This window comes from Natator depressus, chromosome 10 (genome assembly GCF_965152275.1).
Source record: "Natator depressus isolate rNatDep1 chromosome 10, rNatDep2.hap1, whole genome shotgun sequence".
Lineage (NCBI taxonomy): Eukaryota > Metazoa > Chordata > Testudines > Cheloniidae > Natator > Natator depressus.
The window spans coordinates 1,577,844-1,597,133 of NC_134243.1; the positions used below are offsets into that span (position 1 = coordinate 1,577,844).

At 56.3% G+C, this 19,290-nt stretch overlaps 1 protein-coding gene across 1 annotated transcript in view; it reads left to right on the top strand.

Moving 5' to 3' along the window:
* The window catches only part of HS3ST2 (heparan sulfate-glucosamine 3-sulfotransferase 2), an 82,807-nt gene that overhangs the window by 39,484 nt on the left and 24,033 nt on the right, over nucleotides 1-19,290 (top strand). Inside the window, exon 2 of the mRNA XM_074964932.1 lies at nucleotides 6,171-8,090. Coding sequence (XP_074821033.1) covers nucleotides 6,171-6,789 — 619 coding nt within the window. The 3' untranslated portion in view covers nucleotides 6,790-8,090. The remainder of the gene's footprint in view (nucleotides 1-6,170; nucleotides 8,091-19,290) is intronic.

The window sequence follows — 19,290 nt, forward strand, 5'->3', positions numbered from 1 at the left end:
ATCCTGTTGACCAGTTGTAGGTAGGTGACCTCAGGCGTTTTACGCTGACTCCGGAACCTTCTCTGGTACATCTCGGGGGTCAGCCCAAACTCACGGAGCAGGGCCTGTTTGAACAGTTCATAGTCCCCAGCCTCTGGCCCTGTCATCCGGCTGTACACCTCCACGGCTTTGGGGTCCAGTAAGGGGGTGAGGAACTGGAGCCTGTCGGCAGGGTCAACCCTGTGCAGCTCGCAGGCATTCTCAAAGGCCGTCAGGAAGCTATCTATGTCCTCCCCCTCCTTCCGCTGGGCCAGGAAGCACTTATCGAAGCTCCTTGCAGTCTTGGGTCCCCCCGCACTCACCGCAGCCGGGGCCCCATTGCTCCTCAGCCTGGCCAGCTCCAGCTCATGCTGTCTTTGTTTCTCCTTCTCCTGCTGCTCATGTTGACGTTCCCTCTCCTTCTCCTGACGCTCCCTCTCCTTCTCCTGACGTTCCCTCTCCTTCTCCTCCTGCTCATGTTGACGTTGTTTCTCCTTCTCCTCCTGCTCATGTTGACGTTGTTTCTCCTTCTCCTCCTGCTCATGTTGACGTTGTTTCTCCTCATGTTGACGTTGTTTTTCATGATCCTCCAGCTCCCTCATTTTCCTCTCCCTCTCCCATTCCAGCCGCATCCGCTCCAGGGATGGGGAGCTCCGCGGGGAGGATCCCCTGCTGGCTGCTGGGGTCAGGGGGCCCTCGGTATTCGCTGGGCTTCCCACAACCCCTCCCCCAGGCATAGGTAGGAAGGGTCTCGGGGCGTCCTGGGCAGCAGTCTGACCCCTCCCAGCCTGGTCAGGCCCCAGGGCCCACGCTGCGTCCGCCGGGCGGCTTCCCTCAGGGACAGGGATCGGGTCATCCAAGCGATCCCTCTCCTCCAGCTGGGCAATCAGCTGTTCCTTGGTGGACCTCCCGACGCGCAGCCCCCTCTGCCTGCACAGCTCCACCAGGTCGCTCTTAAGGCGTTTAGCGTACATCTCCCGGCTGGCCACTCGCAGGCCGGGCAGCTGTCCACGGTTTCCAGGAAAAGCCCCTAGTGTGCCAGTCCTTCTTGAGGTCACCACCTCTTTGCCAGGGTCGAGCTGCAGACTCCTCCGCCCCTGGGACCGCTCGCTGCAATCCCCCGGGGGACCCTGTTACTGCAAAAGTCCTTCTCTCTGGTGACACACTCCCAGGGGTTAACCGCCCCCTGGAACCGTCTCTCTCTGAATCTTCAGCACGCCTGGTCCCCGTCAATCCCCCTTCGTTTTACTGTTCCCCAGTCACTTACTGCAGGAAGCGCCGTTCACGGGGTGCAGTAGATCCCACCGCTGCCACCAGTTGTCACGGAGTGTGGGGGAGTCCAGGCCCTGCACCCCTCTTCCTGGGATTCACTGAGACTCTCAGCCAGCCAGTAAAACAGAAGGTTTATTGGACAACAGGAACACAGTCCAAAACAGAGCTTGTGGGTACCCCCAGGACCCCTCAGTGAAGTCCTTCTGGGGGAGCAGGGAGCTTAGACCCCAGCCCTGGGGTTCCCTGTGTTCCTCCACCCAGCCCCAAACTGAAACTAAACCCACCCAGCAGGTTCCCTGCTGCAGCCTCCGTCCACATTCCTGGGCAGAGGTGTTACCTCGCCCTCCCCCTCCTGGCTCAGGTGACAGGCTCTCAGGTCTCCCGTCCCCAGGGCACATTCCCAGGTCAACACTCCCCCCTCCCTGCTGCGTCACATCGTCACACGGGCGCCTGACACGCTGCGCGGGGCTCGGTTCAAGCTGCTTTATTTTAAACCTGCAAAGCAATTTACTGCTTGAAGGTGAAGGAAGAGCGGCCCGGGCTCAAGTCCACAGCACAGGCTTCCTTCTGCAGCGCTGCCCATGCCCCTCGGGCCTGACCTGCAGCCCCCTACTACTGCCGCTCTGCATGCCCCATGGCTCTGCCAGGGCCCTGTCCTGCAGGCCAAGTGAGGAAGCGGAGGCATGTGGGTCTGGCACGGCAGGCCGGGTTCTGGTCTTGTTGCGAGGGCCTAATCCTGCTCCACTGCCCTGAGTCCATGCGCGGGGCGCAGAGGAGCTACCGGTATCCGCCACCTGGGCAGCCCACCCCAGTGCCGCCTGGCGCTGCTCCGGCACGGAGGCAGCGTTGTGAGCGCTTGTGATTTTATCGCTAGTCCAAGACCATGGGGTAAAGCCCTGGGGCCTGGAGTCCCGTGCCTGGGAGGTGCGCGGCTTTCAGCAGAGGTAGGTTTCTAGCCCTCGTGGTTCTGGAGAAGGCTGGAAAACGTGACCAGAGCAGACAAAGGGACCGTGGCTTTAAATGGTCTGATTTTCAAGCCAGGCTCCAGATTTTGGGGGGCTTGACTCCATGTTAGAGCCCTTGGGGCTGGCGCTGGGCAGAGGTCTGAGCGAGGGCCCCCAGTGCCACAGAAGGGCTGGGTGCCAGCCCTCTTCCATGCCTAGCCCCTGCCTGGTCACACGCAGCACGGGCAGCTCCGCTCCGTCTCCTCCTGAGTGCCTGTTCTCCAGGGGCTGCCAGGGCAGCCTGGGGGTGAGAGAGCCCATTAGGAGGATGGAGAGCAATTGGCATCAGTACAGCATGCTGGGTTTTAAGCCATGTGACTTTAAACTAACCCCCGTCCCCCAGTGGTTTTAATTCTGCACCATCCTTTCCCCGCAGCCCGGCGTGGGTGCCGGCTCAGGTGGGCATTGCTGGCAGTGCCTCTCGGAGGAGCGGGCCACACATCCACACGGGAGAAGCAGGCAGGTTGCCTGCTTGCAGTGCATGGCCTGGGTGCGTCCAGCGCCTTTAGCAATGACAGCTTCCTGCCTGGCGCCATGGCTCCTGCCTGCCAGTGGTGGAAGCTGCCCTGGGATGCATGCAGTGGGCGGACGCTGGGCAAGGACTGAACCTGATACACTGTAGGGTTATTGGAAAAGCTTTTCCAGCCCCAGGGCCTGGGCCTGGGTGAGCCAGACCTCAGTGCCCAGCCAGGGGGCTATGGGGACAAGCATCCTAGGCACTGGCAAAGTTACTGGCTGCGCTGGTGGCCTGGAGCCCATGAGGTTACACGTCCCTGTCTCCATTGTTCTGCCATGCTATGGTTCCTGCTGGTCTGGGAGGCCCTCATGGGGACCGGCCCTAGCTGGAAACCGAGCTGACGCATCTCTGCTTAGAGGAGCAGCCCAGGCTGGTGGCTGAGGGGGCAGGCTCAGCTGGCCCCATCCCGCCGGCCCAGTGATGCTCAGTGGGGTACTCGCCCCGTCTGCGTATGTCCATGGCCCTCCTCCTGCTAGTCTCCAACCCTCCCAGCCCCTGGTGCAGCCCAGCAGTGCACTTGTGGCCCCAAGTTGTGAACAGTGCTACGGCACATCCAGATACCCAGCACACGCCCCTCTCCTTAGAGCTGTCGTTGAGCTTGAGCCCCGGGACTTTCCCCACCACTAACAGCTCACGTCTGGGGTGTGCCCAGGTTCTCAGGGTCTGTTTAACGATCTCAGTTGCATGCCCGTCTCGGGCGGCTGGCTGCTTGGAGGCAGGGCCAGTGGCACTAGGACTAATACCATCATGACTATTTCAAGGGCAGATGGGGCCCTGTAGCAGCAAGCCACCGCTGAGGTCTCACTCGGAAGCTCTGCGTCTCTCACAGCCCCAGGTCTCTGCGACAATCTCCCCCACGCTATGGGCTATAAGAGACTGAAAGGACCTTCGAGGAGTCGTGTGACTGAGCCAAGCCCCAATAAATCCAGGAACCCCCGGACCCCCTGATTGTTCAGCAGGGCGATTGACTTTAGCAGACAGCAAGACCTTGCCCTGGTGATAATCCTCAGCAAGGGGGCGATCTCCCCGTCACGCCCCTGCGGACTCTGCTGGTGGCTGCGAGGGGCTGGTTCTGCAGCAGAGATACTGTCCCTGAGAGGTTTCAGAGGAGCAGCCATGTTAGTCTGTATTTGCAAAAAGAAAAGGAGGACTTGTGGCACCTTAGAGACTAACAAATGTATTTGAGCATAAGCTTTTGTGAGCTACAGCTCACTTCATCGGATGCATTCAGTGGAAAATACAGTGGGGAGATTTATATACATAGAGAACATGAAACAATGGGTGTTACCATACACACTGTAACGAGAGTGATCATGTAAGGTGAGCTATTACCAGGAGGAAAGCAGGCTGGGGGGGGGGACCTTTTCTGGTGATAATCAAGGTGAGCCATTTCCAGCAGTTGACAAGAACATCTGAGGAACGGGGGCGGGGGGAATAAACATGGGGAAATAGTTTTACTTTGTGTAATGACCCATCCACTCCCAGTCTCTATTCAAGCCTAAGTTAATTGTATCCAGTTTACAAATTCATTCCAATTCAGCAGTCTCTCGTTGGAGTCTGGTTTTGAAGTTTTTTTGTTGAAGAATTGCCACTTCTAGGTCTGTAATCGAGTGACCAGAGAGATTGAAGTGTTCTCCCACTGGTTTTTGAATGTTATAATTCTTGACGCCTGATTTGTGTCCATTTATTCTTTTACATTCTTAGAGACTGTCTGGCTTGTGGTGCCCAGACCAGTGGCAGAACGGCGTGACGGTCTCCCACTGTGTTTGTTTTCTGCACCCCGGCCCAGCCTCTGTTTGCGGCTGGAGCTGGTGTGAGTGTGAGTGTGCAGGGCTTGGAGACGCCCTCGCACATTGCTGCTGGCACCTCAGCCAGCTTGTCTGGCTCAGGAGCAGAGCAGGAGACGCTCACTCTGCAGCATGGCTCTGGCCTGGGTCTGTCTCCACGAGCCGCTCAGAGGGAGCAGCCCCGGGTGCGTGAATATCCCACCTCATCGTCGGTGTCTGAAGCCTACACTGTCTGAACAGCGACATGTCCTAGCTGAGGGGGTGGGGAGGGAGCAGGTGTGGCCAGCTCCTCTGTATTCAAAACCCAGGGCTTTCCTTGTCAGGGTGCATAAGCTTCCCTGTTGCAGTCTGCCAGAGCGGGATAATTGCCTGTAATGTGGAAAGCCAGCTTCTCCTCGACCCCTCTGTGCAGCCTTAGCCTGAACGCCGTGCTACTGACCCGCCCCGGGCGAAGCGGCAGGTTACCATTTCAGGGGTTAGTTCTCGGGCAGCAACACAACCTTGTGCTGTGGGCTGGGCAGGTTTTGCCGTGGCTGCGTCAGTGCCTGGGCGGGAGCCCTCCCAGGGACACCGACACGCCGGTGCAGCAGGAAATGATGTGGGTGAGTCAGGTCGCGTTACTGCTGATGCCGACACCCCGCTTTGGTACTGGGGCACTGCCGTGCCGGAGGTGCGCTGCTGAGCTGTAGGTCTGAGGGCCTGGTCATTTGAAGGCCCCTTCAGACTTTTCACAGGAGTAGGGGTGATAACCCAAGTCCTGGCCAATTCCACCGGGCCTCTCTCAATCCCTCCAGAAGTTTCAATCGGGCACCGTCTTGTTTTCAGTCCCTGCACTAGCCTGGCTAGTGTCCCTGTGGCCCACCTGCACGGTGGGGACTTTGAGCTGGGCTCTCTCTGTTTCTGAGACAGATGTTCTAAATGTCCGGCTGTCTGTCTGAACTCAAGTCCTTCTCCACCTTACCAAGCCCAAGTGCACACAACAGGGAGGCTGGGAATGGCTGAAACTTTATGAATGTGGGATTAACATTCTTGGATGGTTGGAAAAAAAACCTGGGTGGGTTTTTCATTGAGCCCAAGAGCTGGGAAGCCTTAGAAGATCAATAATCCATCTCCCTGGGGCCAAAGCAATCCTGAGAGTGCCTTCCCTGGGGCTTTGTCCTGTCAGTGAGATGACGTAAGCAATGGCGGTTTCACTCCTTCGGTCAGGTGAGGAAGGGTGCCTGAACTCTTGGGTGCTTCTCTGAACCTGCCAGACTGTGGCAGTTGTCCCATCAATAGCTACAGTGCAGGGAAAGTTTCCCGTGTCCCTCATCTGGCACTGCAGGCTACAGCTGACTGTTGGGGCCTCCTGTCTTCTCCTGGCCTCTCAGTGGCGTGGTCCCATCTGGATGGGAATGAGTCTCTTGTCTGGTGCATGTTAGTCTGACTATTAGGGAGCTGAACCCCTATCGGTGCCCTTCCAGGCAGTCCCCAGCTGCCTGGGCTCCGAGAATGGGGCTCCTGGGCTGTGTTTGCAAGCACCTCGTGTGGGTCCCAGCTCCTGTCCTCACCTGTGCGCTTCTTTGCTTACAGAAGCTTGATGCCCAGGACGCTCAGCAGCCAGATCACAATAGAAAAGACACCCAGCTACTTTGTCACCAAGGAGGCCCCACGGCGGATCTTCAACATGTCCAGAGACACCAAGCTGATCGTGGTGGTGCGGAACCCGGTCACCAGGGCCATCTCGGACTACACGCAGACGCTCTCCAAGAAACCCGACATCCCCACCTTCGAAGGGCTGTCCTTCCAGAACCGCAGCCTGGGGCTGGTGGACACCTCGTGGAACGCCATCCGCATCGGGATGTACGTGGTGCACCTGGACAGCTGGCTCCAGTACTTCCCCCTCTCCCAGATCCACTTTGTCAGTGGGGAAAAGCTGATCACAGACCCGGCTGGGGAGATGGGCAAAGTGCAGGACTTCCTGGGCATCAAGCGGGTGATCACGGACAAGCACTTCTACTTCAACAAGACAAAAGGGTTTCCTTGCCTGAAGAGAACAGAGAGCAGCAGTTTACCGCGCTGTCTGGGCAAGTCCAAAGGGAGAACTCATGTGCAGATAGACCCTGAGGTGATAGAGCAGCTCCGGGACTTTTATAGACCATATAATATTAAATTCTATGAAACCGTTGGGCAGGACTTCAGGTGGGAATAAATGTCGAGGCCCAGAGCGGCGGTGAGGCGAGCATGCCGCAGTCTTCCATGAGGGTGGTAAACTGGGGGCCAACGTGCGAGCCACCCGCTCCGTCAGCCATCTTGTCCCTTCTCACGGGTGCTGGTGAGAGCGGCTTTCCGGACCCTGTGGGAGGCCAGGTCTTTCCAGGCCAAAGGCCAGGGAGGATGTGGAGTTATGTCCCCAGCCCAACATGTGCCAGGCAGAGACTGCTGGACACAGCCAAGCCCTCACCAGCTTCTGTCAGCAGCTGGGGGGCTTGTTTTGCATTTGGTTTTTATACTGTGATCGGGCACTCCCTGAGCAGCCAGAAAAGGGCCCCAGGGGCTGTGTGGAGGCCACAGGCCATCTGATTTTTAATAATGGCTGGTCGATACACACTGCTGCCCATGCGCAAACTGGCTCAAGCGTCTATCTGGCATGTACCTTGTGCATGTTCCGAAAATAACCACCAATTGGAGCATTCCCTGGCTAAAGCTTCCCAGGCTCTGGGTGGGTCAGCCTCTCGCCTCCTCGTCCAGTTCACCACGACTAGGATGAATGTCCCACGCCCGCAGGGGCTGGGGCCTGCATGGGGCTCTATGACGCATGGGAAGCCATGCGTCTCAGGCTGGGGTGGGCCTCTCCATTTTGCCTTTTGTCACCTGAGCGAAGTATGTACCCATGAAGATGGTGATGTGTATGCTTGAAAAAAATGTTTCCAAACACATTGTGATGATACTTTGTCCTGTGAATAAAGCACAGATTTCTGCTGGTACGGGTACTCTAGGGCCACTAGTTTTCTTGTTCAGCATGTGACTCCCTGTGAAATAAAGATGAAGAGAACTGGTCCTTATTAAAGTACTTTTCTTAGGAATGGTCTTTCCACAGCGGGTTTGGCCCTGCACCCAGCACAGGGTCTGTGTTCAAACGCCCTCAGACACTATGCAAAACCACCAAAGCATCAGGCGCTGGCCGGATTCTGCAGTGACGGGGGCCAGAGAAGGAACGAGAAAGCGAGAGAAAACCAGGCCATATGGACCAGTGCTCTCAGAGCACATAGGAGGGGACAGATCCCAACCGTCCCACCCAGCGTGGATTGAGACGTGACACACATGGGATGGGCTGACACAGCCTATGGACACCAGGGTGAGCCGTCCCCAGGTACCCCGGGGTGGCGGGGAGTCAGAGGAAAGTCAGCATTTTCAGGCTTTAAAGGTGACAGGTTTCCATGGCCGGGGGATATTGCTGGAGCTGCCGTTTTCCACACCGATGAGGCACCGATTGATCCCAACTGATAACAGGTATAAAACTCTCCTGTCGTCGGGCCCGGACCCTCTCTGTGCCTGGCCCGCTCTTAGCATGACGGATGGGCTCTGCGGGCGCACCCAGCACATTTATGAGCCTGGTCCCTCGCTCCTGTTTGGGGGTTTTGTGGGGAACTTGGCTGACGCAGAAATCTGCATGTTCAAGGCTCTTGTGTGGCTCTGGCAGAGGAGATTATTGCTGGCCTGGGATGGCCGTATTTCCCAAAAGGGAACCCGGGACATCGCTTGGGGCTATCCCAAGGCCCCCTTACTTTGGCCTTGCCAGTCCGGAGAGTGACCCAAGCGCCAGGCAGAGCTGAGTCTCATGCAAGCAGCCCCATAGGGCGCACGGCAGCACCGGGCAGCCACTCCCAGCCCAGCGCCTCACCCAGGCCTTCCTTGTACTTTGGGGGGCAAGTTGCTCCTTGAGTGGGACAAGCCATGAATAGCCCCAGCAGCTCCTGTTTGCCAGAGGGTTTCCATGTGCTGGGAGGGAAAGGCCTGTCTGAGGGGAGGCTCCCAAACCCCAAAGGCCCCAGCTGAGGCGTGGCCAGAGGTGACTGTTTGTCGGGCCTGGCAAGGCTCATGGTGCTGTGTGGAGGGGCGCCCAGCGCTGGACGAGCAGGGGGCGTTGGGTGGGGACTGAGGCTCAGCAGAAGGGCCAAGGGGGAGCCCAGAGCTGGGAGAGCAGGGAGCCATGGGTCAGGATTGAGGGGCACCAGCAGAGCTGGCTGGGGGCGGGGGGGAGATGGGGGTAGTGCCCAGGCCTGGCATAGCAGGGGGCGGCTAAGGGTCGGGGTCGAGGTGCATTGGCAGAGCTGTGGGGGTTGCGTAGCACACACCTGCCTCACACTTAGCCCCACCCAGCTCCACTCAGCACCCCCGTTCCTGGTTTCCTACGGCACACAGCTGAACATGACGCGCCTCCAGAGCCTGGCGCGGGAATAGCTCAGACATGGGCAATCGGGGAGGGGCACCGGCAAAGGGAAATTATTCGCTTTGCCTGGCCTAGGACAAACAGAGCCAGCGCTGGGTCAAGGCAGGTCTCTCTGTGCCCCATCCTCAGGCCAAGCCCAATGCAGGACTAGGGGTGACAAGGCCTTTGCCACAGCCGGAGCCCTGCTCCTACCCGTGGGGCGTCCAGGGTCGGCCCAAAAGCGACTAAATGCGTCGTTGAAGAACGTGCCCAAGGCACGGGTCCCATTGGTAACTCCTTCTCCTTAGGCCAGGTACTAGCTAGTGACTAGGGCATCACACGCAATAGTAAGTTATGGCCGCACTTAATGGGATGTTTTATAAGACCCCACAGTTATAACTGTGTCACGTGCCATGACTCTTGCTGGATGGTGTCTCCAAACGATTCACACCGCATAGTTCATTTTTTCATATTAATTCTTTCATTCAACTCCCCTCCCTGCCTTCTCCCCGTGGCCCATTTGGGCTGGTTCTGGGCTGCGCCGGGCCCCTTGGTCTCCTTGAAAAGAGAAGCAGAGTCAAATCTCCCACATGCTGCTGTGTGTAACTATCCATGGGGAGGTGGGGGGGGGGAACAGAGGAAAGTTACAGCCCCGCTCTGGGCAGTTGTTAGAATCAGGGTTGGAAGGGACCTCAGGAGGTATCTAGTCCAACCCCCTGCTCAAAGAAGGACCAATCCCCAACTAAATCATCCCAGCCAGGGCTTTGTCAAGCCGGGCCTTAAAAACCTCAAAGGAAGGAGATTCCACCACCTCCCTGGGTATTGTTGCATTAGTGCATTCAAACAACCCTGCACTGATCCAGCCTGGCGGGAGCACGTGCAGCCGGTGACGGAGCGTCCTCGTGCCTCGGAGTTGCCTTCCTCAGGAGACCCTGCAGCACAGACACTGATGTCTGTGTTTTCCAAATTAATTTGTCAGCTAGAGCCTGGACCAGATGGTTTGTTTTCCCCCGATCGTTTAACATGGCCCGAGGGACTCCACAGAAACTCCCTCTGCAGTGAGCACTGTCTGGCCGACTCCCCCCGCCTCCTGCCCTGCTGGGTCAGAAGGATGCAGAACCCACAGAGGAGGCTCACGATGCCTCCCCTCTGGCGAGACAAGGGCCAATGTGGCAAAGCACCCAACGCTGCCCCGGTGGCGGGGGCCCTCCCACAGACGCAGTCCATTTTGATCAATTTCACAGTCATAGGATTTTTTAAATCTTAAATTTCATGTTATCAGATCTCGGCGTCGGAACCCTGGGGGTCCCGACCCAAACGGGTGGGGGGTTGCAAGGCTATTGTAAGGAGGGCCCGGTTCTGCCACCCTGACTTCTGCGCTGCTCCTGGCGGTGGCTCTGCTCAGAGCTGGGCTCCCGGCCAGCACCCGCTGCTCTCCAGCCGCCCAGCTCTGGCAGCACAGCAGTAAGGGTGGCAGAACCGCGACCCCCAACAAGAGGCAGATGCCATGGGGGAGACCCGATGTCACAGTCCGTGACGCGTTTTCCACGGCCGTGAATTTGGTAGGGCTGTGCCTGTGCCAGGGCCTAGAGCAGGGCAGGGATAAAAAGCACCCACATGGGGTGTAGAAACCTGCCCCACAAGAGTGAACAAACCAGCCAATGCCCCAGACACCCTCTGTTTTACCCAGGAAGAGTCAGTGCTGGGCATAGGCCCCTCCTAGACAACCCTTTCCTTAATGCGGCCCCTACCGGAAAGATGCCCCTTCTCCTCCCCCATGGGCAAAGGGACACTAGGAAGCTGCGCAACCTGTGACTTATAACGTGACAGGTCAGGACAGGAGCTCCCACCTGCACCCTGGGTCGCTGCTTCCAGCCCGGCAGCAGGTCAGTCGTCACTGCCCCGTGGCTCCGATGCTCTCCTGCTTGGTGGCCTTGGCCCGGGGTCCAGACCCCAACTGGTAGTAAATTGGCATGCTGGCCACCTCTGTATTTTAAACCTTAAAAACATAAGAACGGCCAGACCAGGTCAGCCAAGGGTCCATCCAGCCCAGTGTCCTGTCTTCGTGGCCGGTGCCAGGTGCTTCAGAGGGAATGAACAGAGCAGGGAATCATCATCAAGTGATCCCTCCCCTGTTGTTCACTCTCAGCTTCTGGCAGTTGGAGGTTTAGGGACACCCAGAGCCTGGGGTCACGTCCCTGACCCCCCTGGCTAAAAGCCATCGAGGGCCCTGTCCTCCATGAATGGATCTAGCTCTTTTTTGAACTCAGTTATACTTTTGGCCTTCACAACATCCCTGGCAAGGAGTTCCACCGGCTGACCGTTGTGACGCACCCATCGCCCCGGGCTCTAGGTGCCAAGGCTGGCAGCCTCTCAGCTCAGGCCACCAATCAAATGGGCCACGGAGCCCCAACCATGGACAAGGCAGGGGCAGCAAACGGGGGAAGCTAGTGCAGCCGCTGCCCAGGCTGCGTCGGAGAGGAGGCCGCTCTCCAGGGCCGTCACTCAGCAGCACTTCCACCCGCTCTAAATCCAGTGACAGAGCGTGCTCCACATTGTTCTGTGCTTCCGGGCGGCTCGCGTGAGTTCCCAGAGACCCAGGCACCCCTGCACCACAGCCAGGGCAGGTGTAACCCACACACCTCCTGCGTGTGGTGGTCTGTCCCCCCTGGCGGTACCGAGACCACCTAGAGATTAATGAGTCTGCTACAGCCTTAGCTAAGAGCCACATGGCTCATGCACTTAGCTCCAGAGGTCCCAGGTTCGATCCTGCCCGCCGACGCCCGGGGGCTGTGGGTGTTACACAGAGAGTGGGGGGAGGTGGGGGGGGCCACAGGCACTCTACGTAGAGAGCAGCCCAAAAGCTCAGGGGGGAGGAGAAAGAGCCACATTGCTGCCTCATCCCTCTGTGGGGAAGTGGGGTTAGACCCCTCCAGATACAGCGCTCGCCCCCGAGCCAAGCCCTGCCCTGCATGCCCCGGGAACTGGAGATGCACAGAGGGGCTCAGAAAGCTATGGCCAGAGAAAGAGCAACTTTCCACGAGCCTGCAGACCCCTGCGCACAAACAACACGAGCTGGCCCCTGTCGGGCAGGGAAATACCTCAATCCCCCTTGGCAAGGCCCCACCAGCCACGGGTCACCTGCTCCGCGGTGGGCGCCGTGACCAGCTGGGCATTTCAAAAAGCAACGAGGGGTAAGTGAACTAAGCAGCTGCTGGAGCCCTCGAGAGAGCCAGACCCAGGACAGCTGGGCTGGGGCTGAGGGAAGGGGCTCGTGATCGTGGGGTTGCTTCTTTCAGTTCTCCGGGGTGTAACACGCCTTGTCTCCGTGCTGCTAGCTGAGTGCTGAGCAGTCCCGCTCCCCGCCGGGCCCCCTGGAAATGAACTGCTGTATTGTTAACTGTCTAGGACAAACGCCGACCTTAACTCCTCGCCCACGCCCTGCCAGCCACAGCAGGGCAAAGGGGCCCAGTCACACCTGGGGCCCCTCCCATCACACAGAGGCTCATTGATTTGGCCTCTTTGACAACAAGCACATTACACCACTACCTGGGGTGACTGCAGCAGGGTTTCCAGCAGCCCAGCTTGCAAATGGAAATAACCTAACCTCTCCTCTCCTCTCCAGCTAGTCACCTGCCTGTATGAGTCGGTCACGCCCAGGGAATCCCCCAACCTCCTTTATGGGGCACTCAGCAATAGAGGAGAGGGCTGAGCACAGGAGGGGGGCCAGGAGCTCCTCGGTTTTAACCCCACCTCTGCCACCACCCTTGGGGTGGCCTTGACCAAGCCCGTGCCTTGCTTTCCCCACCTGCAAAACTGGGATTCAGAACAAATTCCAGCCCATGGGGGTGGTGTATCCTCGTCCATTCTGTTCAGGTCATTAGACCACACCCGTCACCAGGGTATCTGGGCTCCTGGTCAAAGTCTGGAGTATGTTTTGGCAATAGAAACCCCATCTCTAAGCGCTGGGCAGTATGACCACTGGCTTCAGTCTTCTCCGCCCAGCTGTCAGGGATTGTGCATGTGTTCCCTGGGTACCGGCCGCAGGTCAGGAAAGCGAGGCTGGAGCTGGCCCAGCCTGGCTTTGGAGCGAAGCGTTGCTGGTGGTGGGTTTGGAGCCGCCTAGACTGCCCTGGTGATGTGGCTGTAGGGCAGGCTGTAGGCACGCACCACAAAGGGAGAGGGGGTTGTGTAATTACACACTCCTGTCCCAAGCCCCTCCTGCAGCAATCCATCTCACTAGCCTGTGCCCAGCTGCTGGAACGAGTGGCCCCTTCACTGACTATCAAGGTGGACGCCCGCCGGCATGGTGGTGAAGTGTTATTTGCCTCGTGGAGTGCTGGCCTGTGTGAGTCATCTATTGATTTCCCTAGTAAATCTCAGCTATTTCTGTCAAAGGTTACAATTTACCACTCGCATCTAAATCACAATGGAGTGGCTGCTGCTTCCAGCCTCCTCCGTGTGATTGTAAAAATAGTTTAAAGTACCATTTTGCAAACCATTGAGCCCTCTCCCCTGGGGGACCGGGGGAGTCACAGGAGGCCAGGAAATGCCCAACTGAACTGGTCTCCTGGTGCCAAAGGAATCGCAGCGTCAGCGTGTAAAAACCTCGGCTCCCCAGCCCCTCCCAAAGTGCCTAACCAGGTAGGAGCAAGATGCTCCCACCCCTGTTAAACTGCCGTTTGTAAGGCCAGAACCGAGCAGGGCACAAGAGGCTGAGGAGAAAGCTGCCGTCCCATGCCCAGCTCAGGCTGCTTATTCCTGCTTGCAAGTGGTACTTGTCCAGTTGCCTGCAGCCCCCTCCCCAGAACTGCCAGTCAGATGGGAGTCAGAGGGCAGCTGGTGGATGAGCGGGGCAGGCTAGAAAACAGGACTGGAGCCCCAATGGGTCCATCTGCAGCTAGGTCCGTAAATAGCAACAACAGACAATCCGTGAGAACGAGCTTACGCTGCCCTAGGCCACTTCACCCCCAAAGGATTCAGAAGCACCTCGTAATCTTAGACTAGACAAACAAGGCGAAGTTACCCACCACTGCAGTGCTTCCACCCCGACATTCAACGCAGCAGCCGTGGATCAGCTCACGGCAACAGAATCCTGTTGCCCCTCCTCTGCCAAGGGGGAGCAGGCAACTGGGGCCTGGAAGATTTTCTCCGGCACTAGGAAGCCGCCCGCGAGGTAGAGCCTGAGCACTTTCTACTTGTCACTTGCTTTAAGTACCTACACACCAGTCCAGAGCCCACAGCACACAGGGCAGTCCCTTCCTCCAGGCGCCTCAGCCCAGCTCCTGGAGAGCAGCTCTGCCCCCAGAACCGACTGTAAACTCTGCTGCCCACACAGCTCCCCTCCTCCAAAGCCACCCTCGCGCAACGAGAGCTAGCAGCCCCGTGCCCCCGAAGGAGCAAACCTTGCTCTCGTGCGGCGAAAACAACTTGGCAGACTGTGCCAGCACCATGCGGTGATGCCAGCAGTCGTAACAGTCCAGCCCTCTATCATAGAATCATAGAATATCAGGGTTGGAAGGGACCTCAGGAGGTCATCTAGTCCAACCCCCTGCTCAAAGCAGGACCAATCCCCAATTAAATCATCCCAGCCAGGGCTTTGTCAAACCTGACCTTAAAAACTTCTAAGGAAGGAGATTCTACCACCTCCCTAGGTAACGCATTCCAGTGTTTCACCACCCTCCTAGTGAAAAAGTTTTTCCTAATATCCAACCTAAACCTCCCCCACTGCAACTTGAGACCATTACTCCTTGTCCTGTCCTCTTCTACCACTGAGAATAGTCTAGAACCATCCTCTCTGGAACCACCTCTCAGGTAGTTGAAAGCAGCTATCAAATCCCCCCTCATTCTTCTCTTCTGCAGACTAAACAATCCCAGTTCCCTCAGCCTCTCCTCATAAGTCATGTGTTCCAGACCCCTAATCATTTTTGTTGCCCTTCGCTGGACTCTCTCCAATTTATCCACATCCTTCTTGTAGTGTGGGGCCCAAAACTGGACACAGTACTCCAGATGAGGCCTCACCAGTGTCGAATAGAGGGGAACGATCACGTCCCTCGATCTGCTCGCTATGTCCCTACTTATACATCCCAAAATGCCATTGGCCTTCTTGGCAACAAGGGCACACTGCTGACTCATATCCAGCTTCTCGTCCATTGTCACCCCTAGGTCCTTTTCCGCAGAACTGCTGCCCAGCCATTCGGTCCCTAGTCTGTAGCTGTGCATTGGGTTCTTCTGTCCTAAGTGCAGGACCCTGCATTTATCCTTATTGAACCTCATCAGGTTTCTTTTGGCCCAATCCTCCAATTTGTCTAGGTCCCTCTGTATCCTATCTCTGCCCTCCAACGTATCTACCACTCCTCCCAGTTTAGTATCATCCGCAAATTTGCTAAGAGTGCAATCCACACCATCCTCCAGATCATTTATGAAGATATTGAACAAAACCGGCCCCAGAACCGACCCCTGGGGCACTCCACTTGACACCGGCTGCCAACTAGACATGGAGCCATTGATCACTACCCGTTGAGCCCGACAATCTAGCCAACTTTCTACCCACCTTATAGTACATTCATCCAGCCCATACTTCTTTAACTTGCTGACAAGAATACTGTGGGAGACAGTGTCAAAAGCTTTGCTAAAGTCAAGAAACAATACATCCACTGCTTTCCCTTCATCCACAGAATCAGTAATCTCATCATAGAGGGACATGCCAAGGAGCTCTTGCCGTGAAGCCGTGGAAACATTTTGAGGGCACCTTCAGCCGGGTTTCAGAGCTTTCCCTCCCTGCCTCCCCTTTGCAGACCAGGGCTAGAACCCTAATGCGCTGCAGCATCGACTCACCAGGCCGCGCCAGTCAGGGTGTAGGTGTCAGGGCTGGCCGGGCCGGACCCAGCCGATACATCACACAGAGGGGCACGGATCCAGTCTGTAACACAGCCGATGGCTACATTGTAAGGCGGCCCAGACACCACGCCCAAGGGGAGGCCAAGAGCACTTCACGCTGCTCCTGGGCCCACGGCTGGATGAAGTGCCCGTGGCAGTGCCAGGGTTGGAAGGAAGGCAGGAGCCACGTGCTTGTTGGCATGTTACAGCCCAGGCTGCTTTGTCCACTCCCAGCGATTCCCTGCCTTCTGTGGGAACTCACTGAAAACGCCCCCAGGGAACAGGACCCAACTGCCCGCGGGGCCCGTGTTGAGGCTGAGGGACGCGCTGCAATATCAGACGGTTACTTTACGTTTGGCCTTACAAAGGGAGGGAGCAGACGTGTGCTTCTGTCAAGTGTTAGATTTCTAGAGGGTCAGCAAATGAGGGCTCAAGAAGAGCCCCTCACAACCAGAGGGGAATCACAGTAGAGACCAGCTCAGCACTGCTCCAGCCAGCCGGGCCAAGGAGAGCCCCTGCCTGGCTCATGTGATGCAGCCTTTGCCCACGTGCCCAGAGGGGTAGTTCAGAAAAGGCACAATGTGAGCACAGCAGGCCCTACCCCCGGTTAGGTTCATAGCAGGATGCAGCTGGCACTTGGCAGACACAGTCATTCCCAGCCATTCTTGCCCAGAACAAGAGACTGCCCGGCCCAGCCAACTTCTACCGGCCCACAGTTCTGCCTGACACACCTATGAGCATTGCAAGTCGAGGGACACAGCCCCCAGGTTGCCTTGCGGCGCAGGGAGCAGGACCCGCCGTTCAGTCAACAAGCAGCATGGAACAGAATTTACTGTCCCCGGGAAGGCGTCTTGTAGGATAGACTCACGCAATGCACAGGCCAGGTGCTCCCTGCTATGAACCTCAGCGGGGGAGGCATGCTTCCTTTTTTTCTAATTTGGGGGGAGGGGATTAAGGCAAAACACCTAGGAATTTCCATCAAAAACCTTTATTTAAAAAAATGAAGACTGCAAAGATTCAAAAGACAAGGAAATGCCCAAGTTAATTGTGCCTCTTTCCCTTAGCTGTCTTAGGACACCAGCTCTAGTACATGGCCATGTACTGCTTCTCAGAGAACGCGTCCAGTAATACTTATTAGATCATACCATGCAGGGTCGTCCACCTCCGGGTGAGACCTGTCTTGTAAGGCACACAGGGAACGGAGCCGGGTGCAACATGAGCCCCACCAAACCCCACTGAAGTCAGTGGAAAGACTCCCCTTGACCTCCGTGGCTTTTGATCATGGCCACACTGGCATCATGCATACGAGTGACTTTCACAGCTGGTTTGGCAGACACACTGTGGTGCGTGGTGCTACACGAAGCATGTGCAAGGAGAGGGCGTGAGACACAACAGAGGATCCTGGGAGTGAAGCGCTATTGTGATGCACACAAACTAGTCCTGCGGCTTTAAATCAAGCATTTCCCGACCTGAGTACTCAGCCAGGCAGCTTGAACATCTTGTTCATGTCAGTTTTGTTGTAGATGGAATTATTGTTTGCATAGTGACAACTGGGTCGTGCTCTCCTCTGAATATATGACCCTTTGTAACGGATCCTTCAGACTGAACAACATAAAATATTCTTACTGGTGTTTTTTCTTGTTCCAAATGCAAAAGGCCTTAGAAGGAAACTGCTCCTTCTCCAGATGGAGAGAGATGGTTGGATCCAATTAGTTTAGCCCTAATACAGACGGCTGAGGGATATCACAGAACAGAATGGCAATTTCTTCTCGGCTGTAATTTCACCCCAATGATGAAATGGCTCCTGCGGAGGTACCGTGTGAGTTTTAAAGTACCACGTCAAGCTAAAGATGGAAGACTAGGTTTTTTGTGCTCCAATCCCTTTAGGCTTTGTTGAAGCATTAAATTATACTGTTGTTCCTTTTTTACCTTCAAATTAGCCATTGATTTATACATTGGACCTCAGTTATTCTCACAGGAATTCAAATGAGAGCTGTCTTGGGGTTTATACAGGTGAGTCTGATTCTGACACACACTTTGTAATCAGGAGTAACGCCACATCAGTCAATGGATATGTCACATTCTGTCATCGGAATTTGCTGATTTGTCAAAATCAAAACCTATTTCAGAGACAGTTCGATTTCTACGAAGTTCTGACAGAAACTTGCGGGCAGCTCACCCACCCAGCTCCTCTGCAGCCCACCTGTTGGACTGCCTCGGCATCAAGGACGCCCCCCCCCCCCAAGTTTCCAAGGTTTTTGGGTCTGGGGCAGCCCAGCAGGCAGACTGCCCTGAAACCGGGGCTCCATTCCCTTTGGCATGACATTTTGGGTTTTGTTCTAAATTGGAGTGAAATCAGATGTCAAAATATCAAAATCTTCCATGAAATGGAATTACCTTTCTCTGCCCAGCTCAATCAATAGAGTGTTATCTGGGTGTGGCTCAGAATCAGGCCTAATGCGTCGCTGCCATATTATGAGCAACCGTAACTGCATGAGGACGAAACTCCCTTGTGATGACGTGACAGAGCAGGGGCTGACCTAACACGGGATGAGCTGGGCAAGTCTCTTGCTAGGCTACATGTGTAGTCAGACTTACTGGCCAGGATCTTGAAACACCTCACACATTGCAAACATTCAGTTTGAATACGTAGCCAACGATTTGGAAACTTCCCTGAACTTTTCCAACCCCCTGGGGTCACAGGACCGCCCCAGGCCAGAAAGGGAGCAGCAGAATGCAGAGGGGTGACAGGCTATGAGCCAAAGCCACGTGGGGGGATCACGCTGCAAACCTGTACTTATTTCTTCTCTCTGACATGGATCAAGCAGTGTTGCTACTGGACACTCTGCTCTGCCCAGTGCTACTGCCATGCCAAGAGTTTAACCTCCAGGCCTTGCTGCCTCCTTTGCTCAAATAAAGAGCTTAGCGTGGACCTGGGCAGACCTGTTTGCGTGTTTGCTTTTTGGCTCTCTCCTGTTTGATGCCTGTGATGTCCTGGTCCGGGGGCAGATCCCCAGCGGGATCGGGCACAGTGCAGACATGCAGGGCTTTGTGGGGCTGCATGCCATATGACAGAGAATACCTGATAGACACAGAGAAGTCTGTCATAAATTATTGACCATGGGCCTGCAGTGCAAGGATGGATCGGAAGCAAAGGTTTAATGTTGCACCTTCAGGGACACCTGCGATGGTTGGAGAAGGGCAATCAAAGCTGCAGTGAGTGAAGGTCAGCCCAGCATCTGCTTGGGCTATTTTGTGTCTCAACACATCCTCACACAGCACTTTCTGCGAGCCCAGAAAGCCCTCAAGCCTATAATGTGCGTAGCACCAATGAGCTAGACCCTCCTGTGCCCGCCATTGTTCAGCAGCTTGTTAATCAGCTGCAGTCCAAGCAGGATTGTT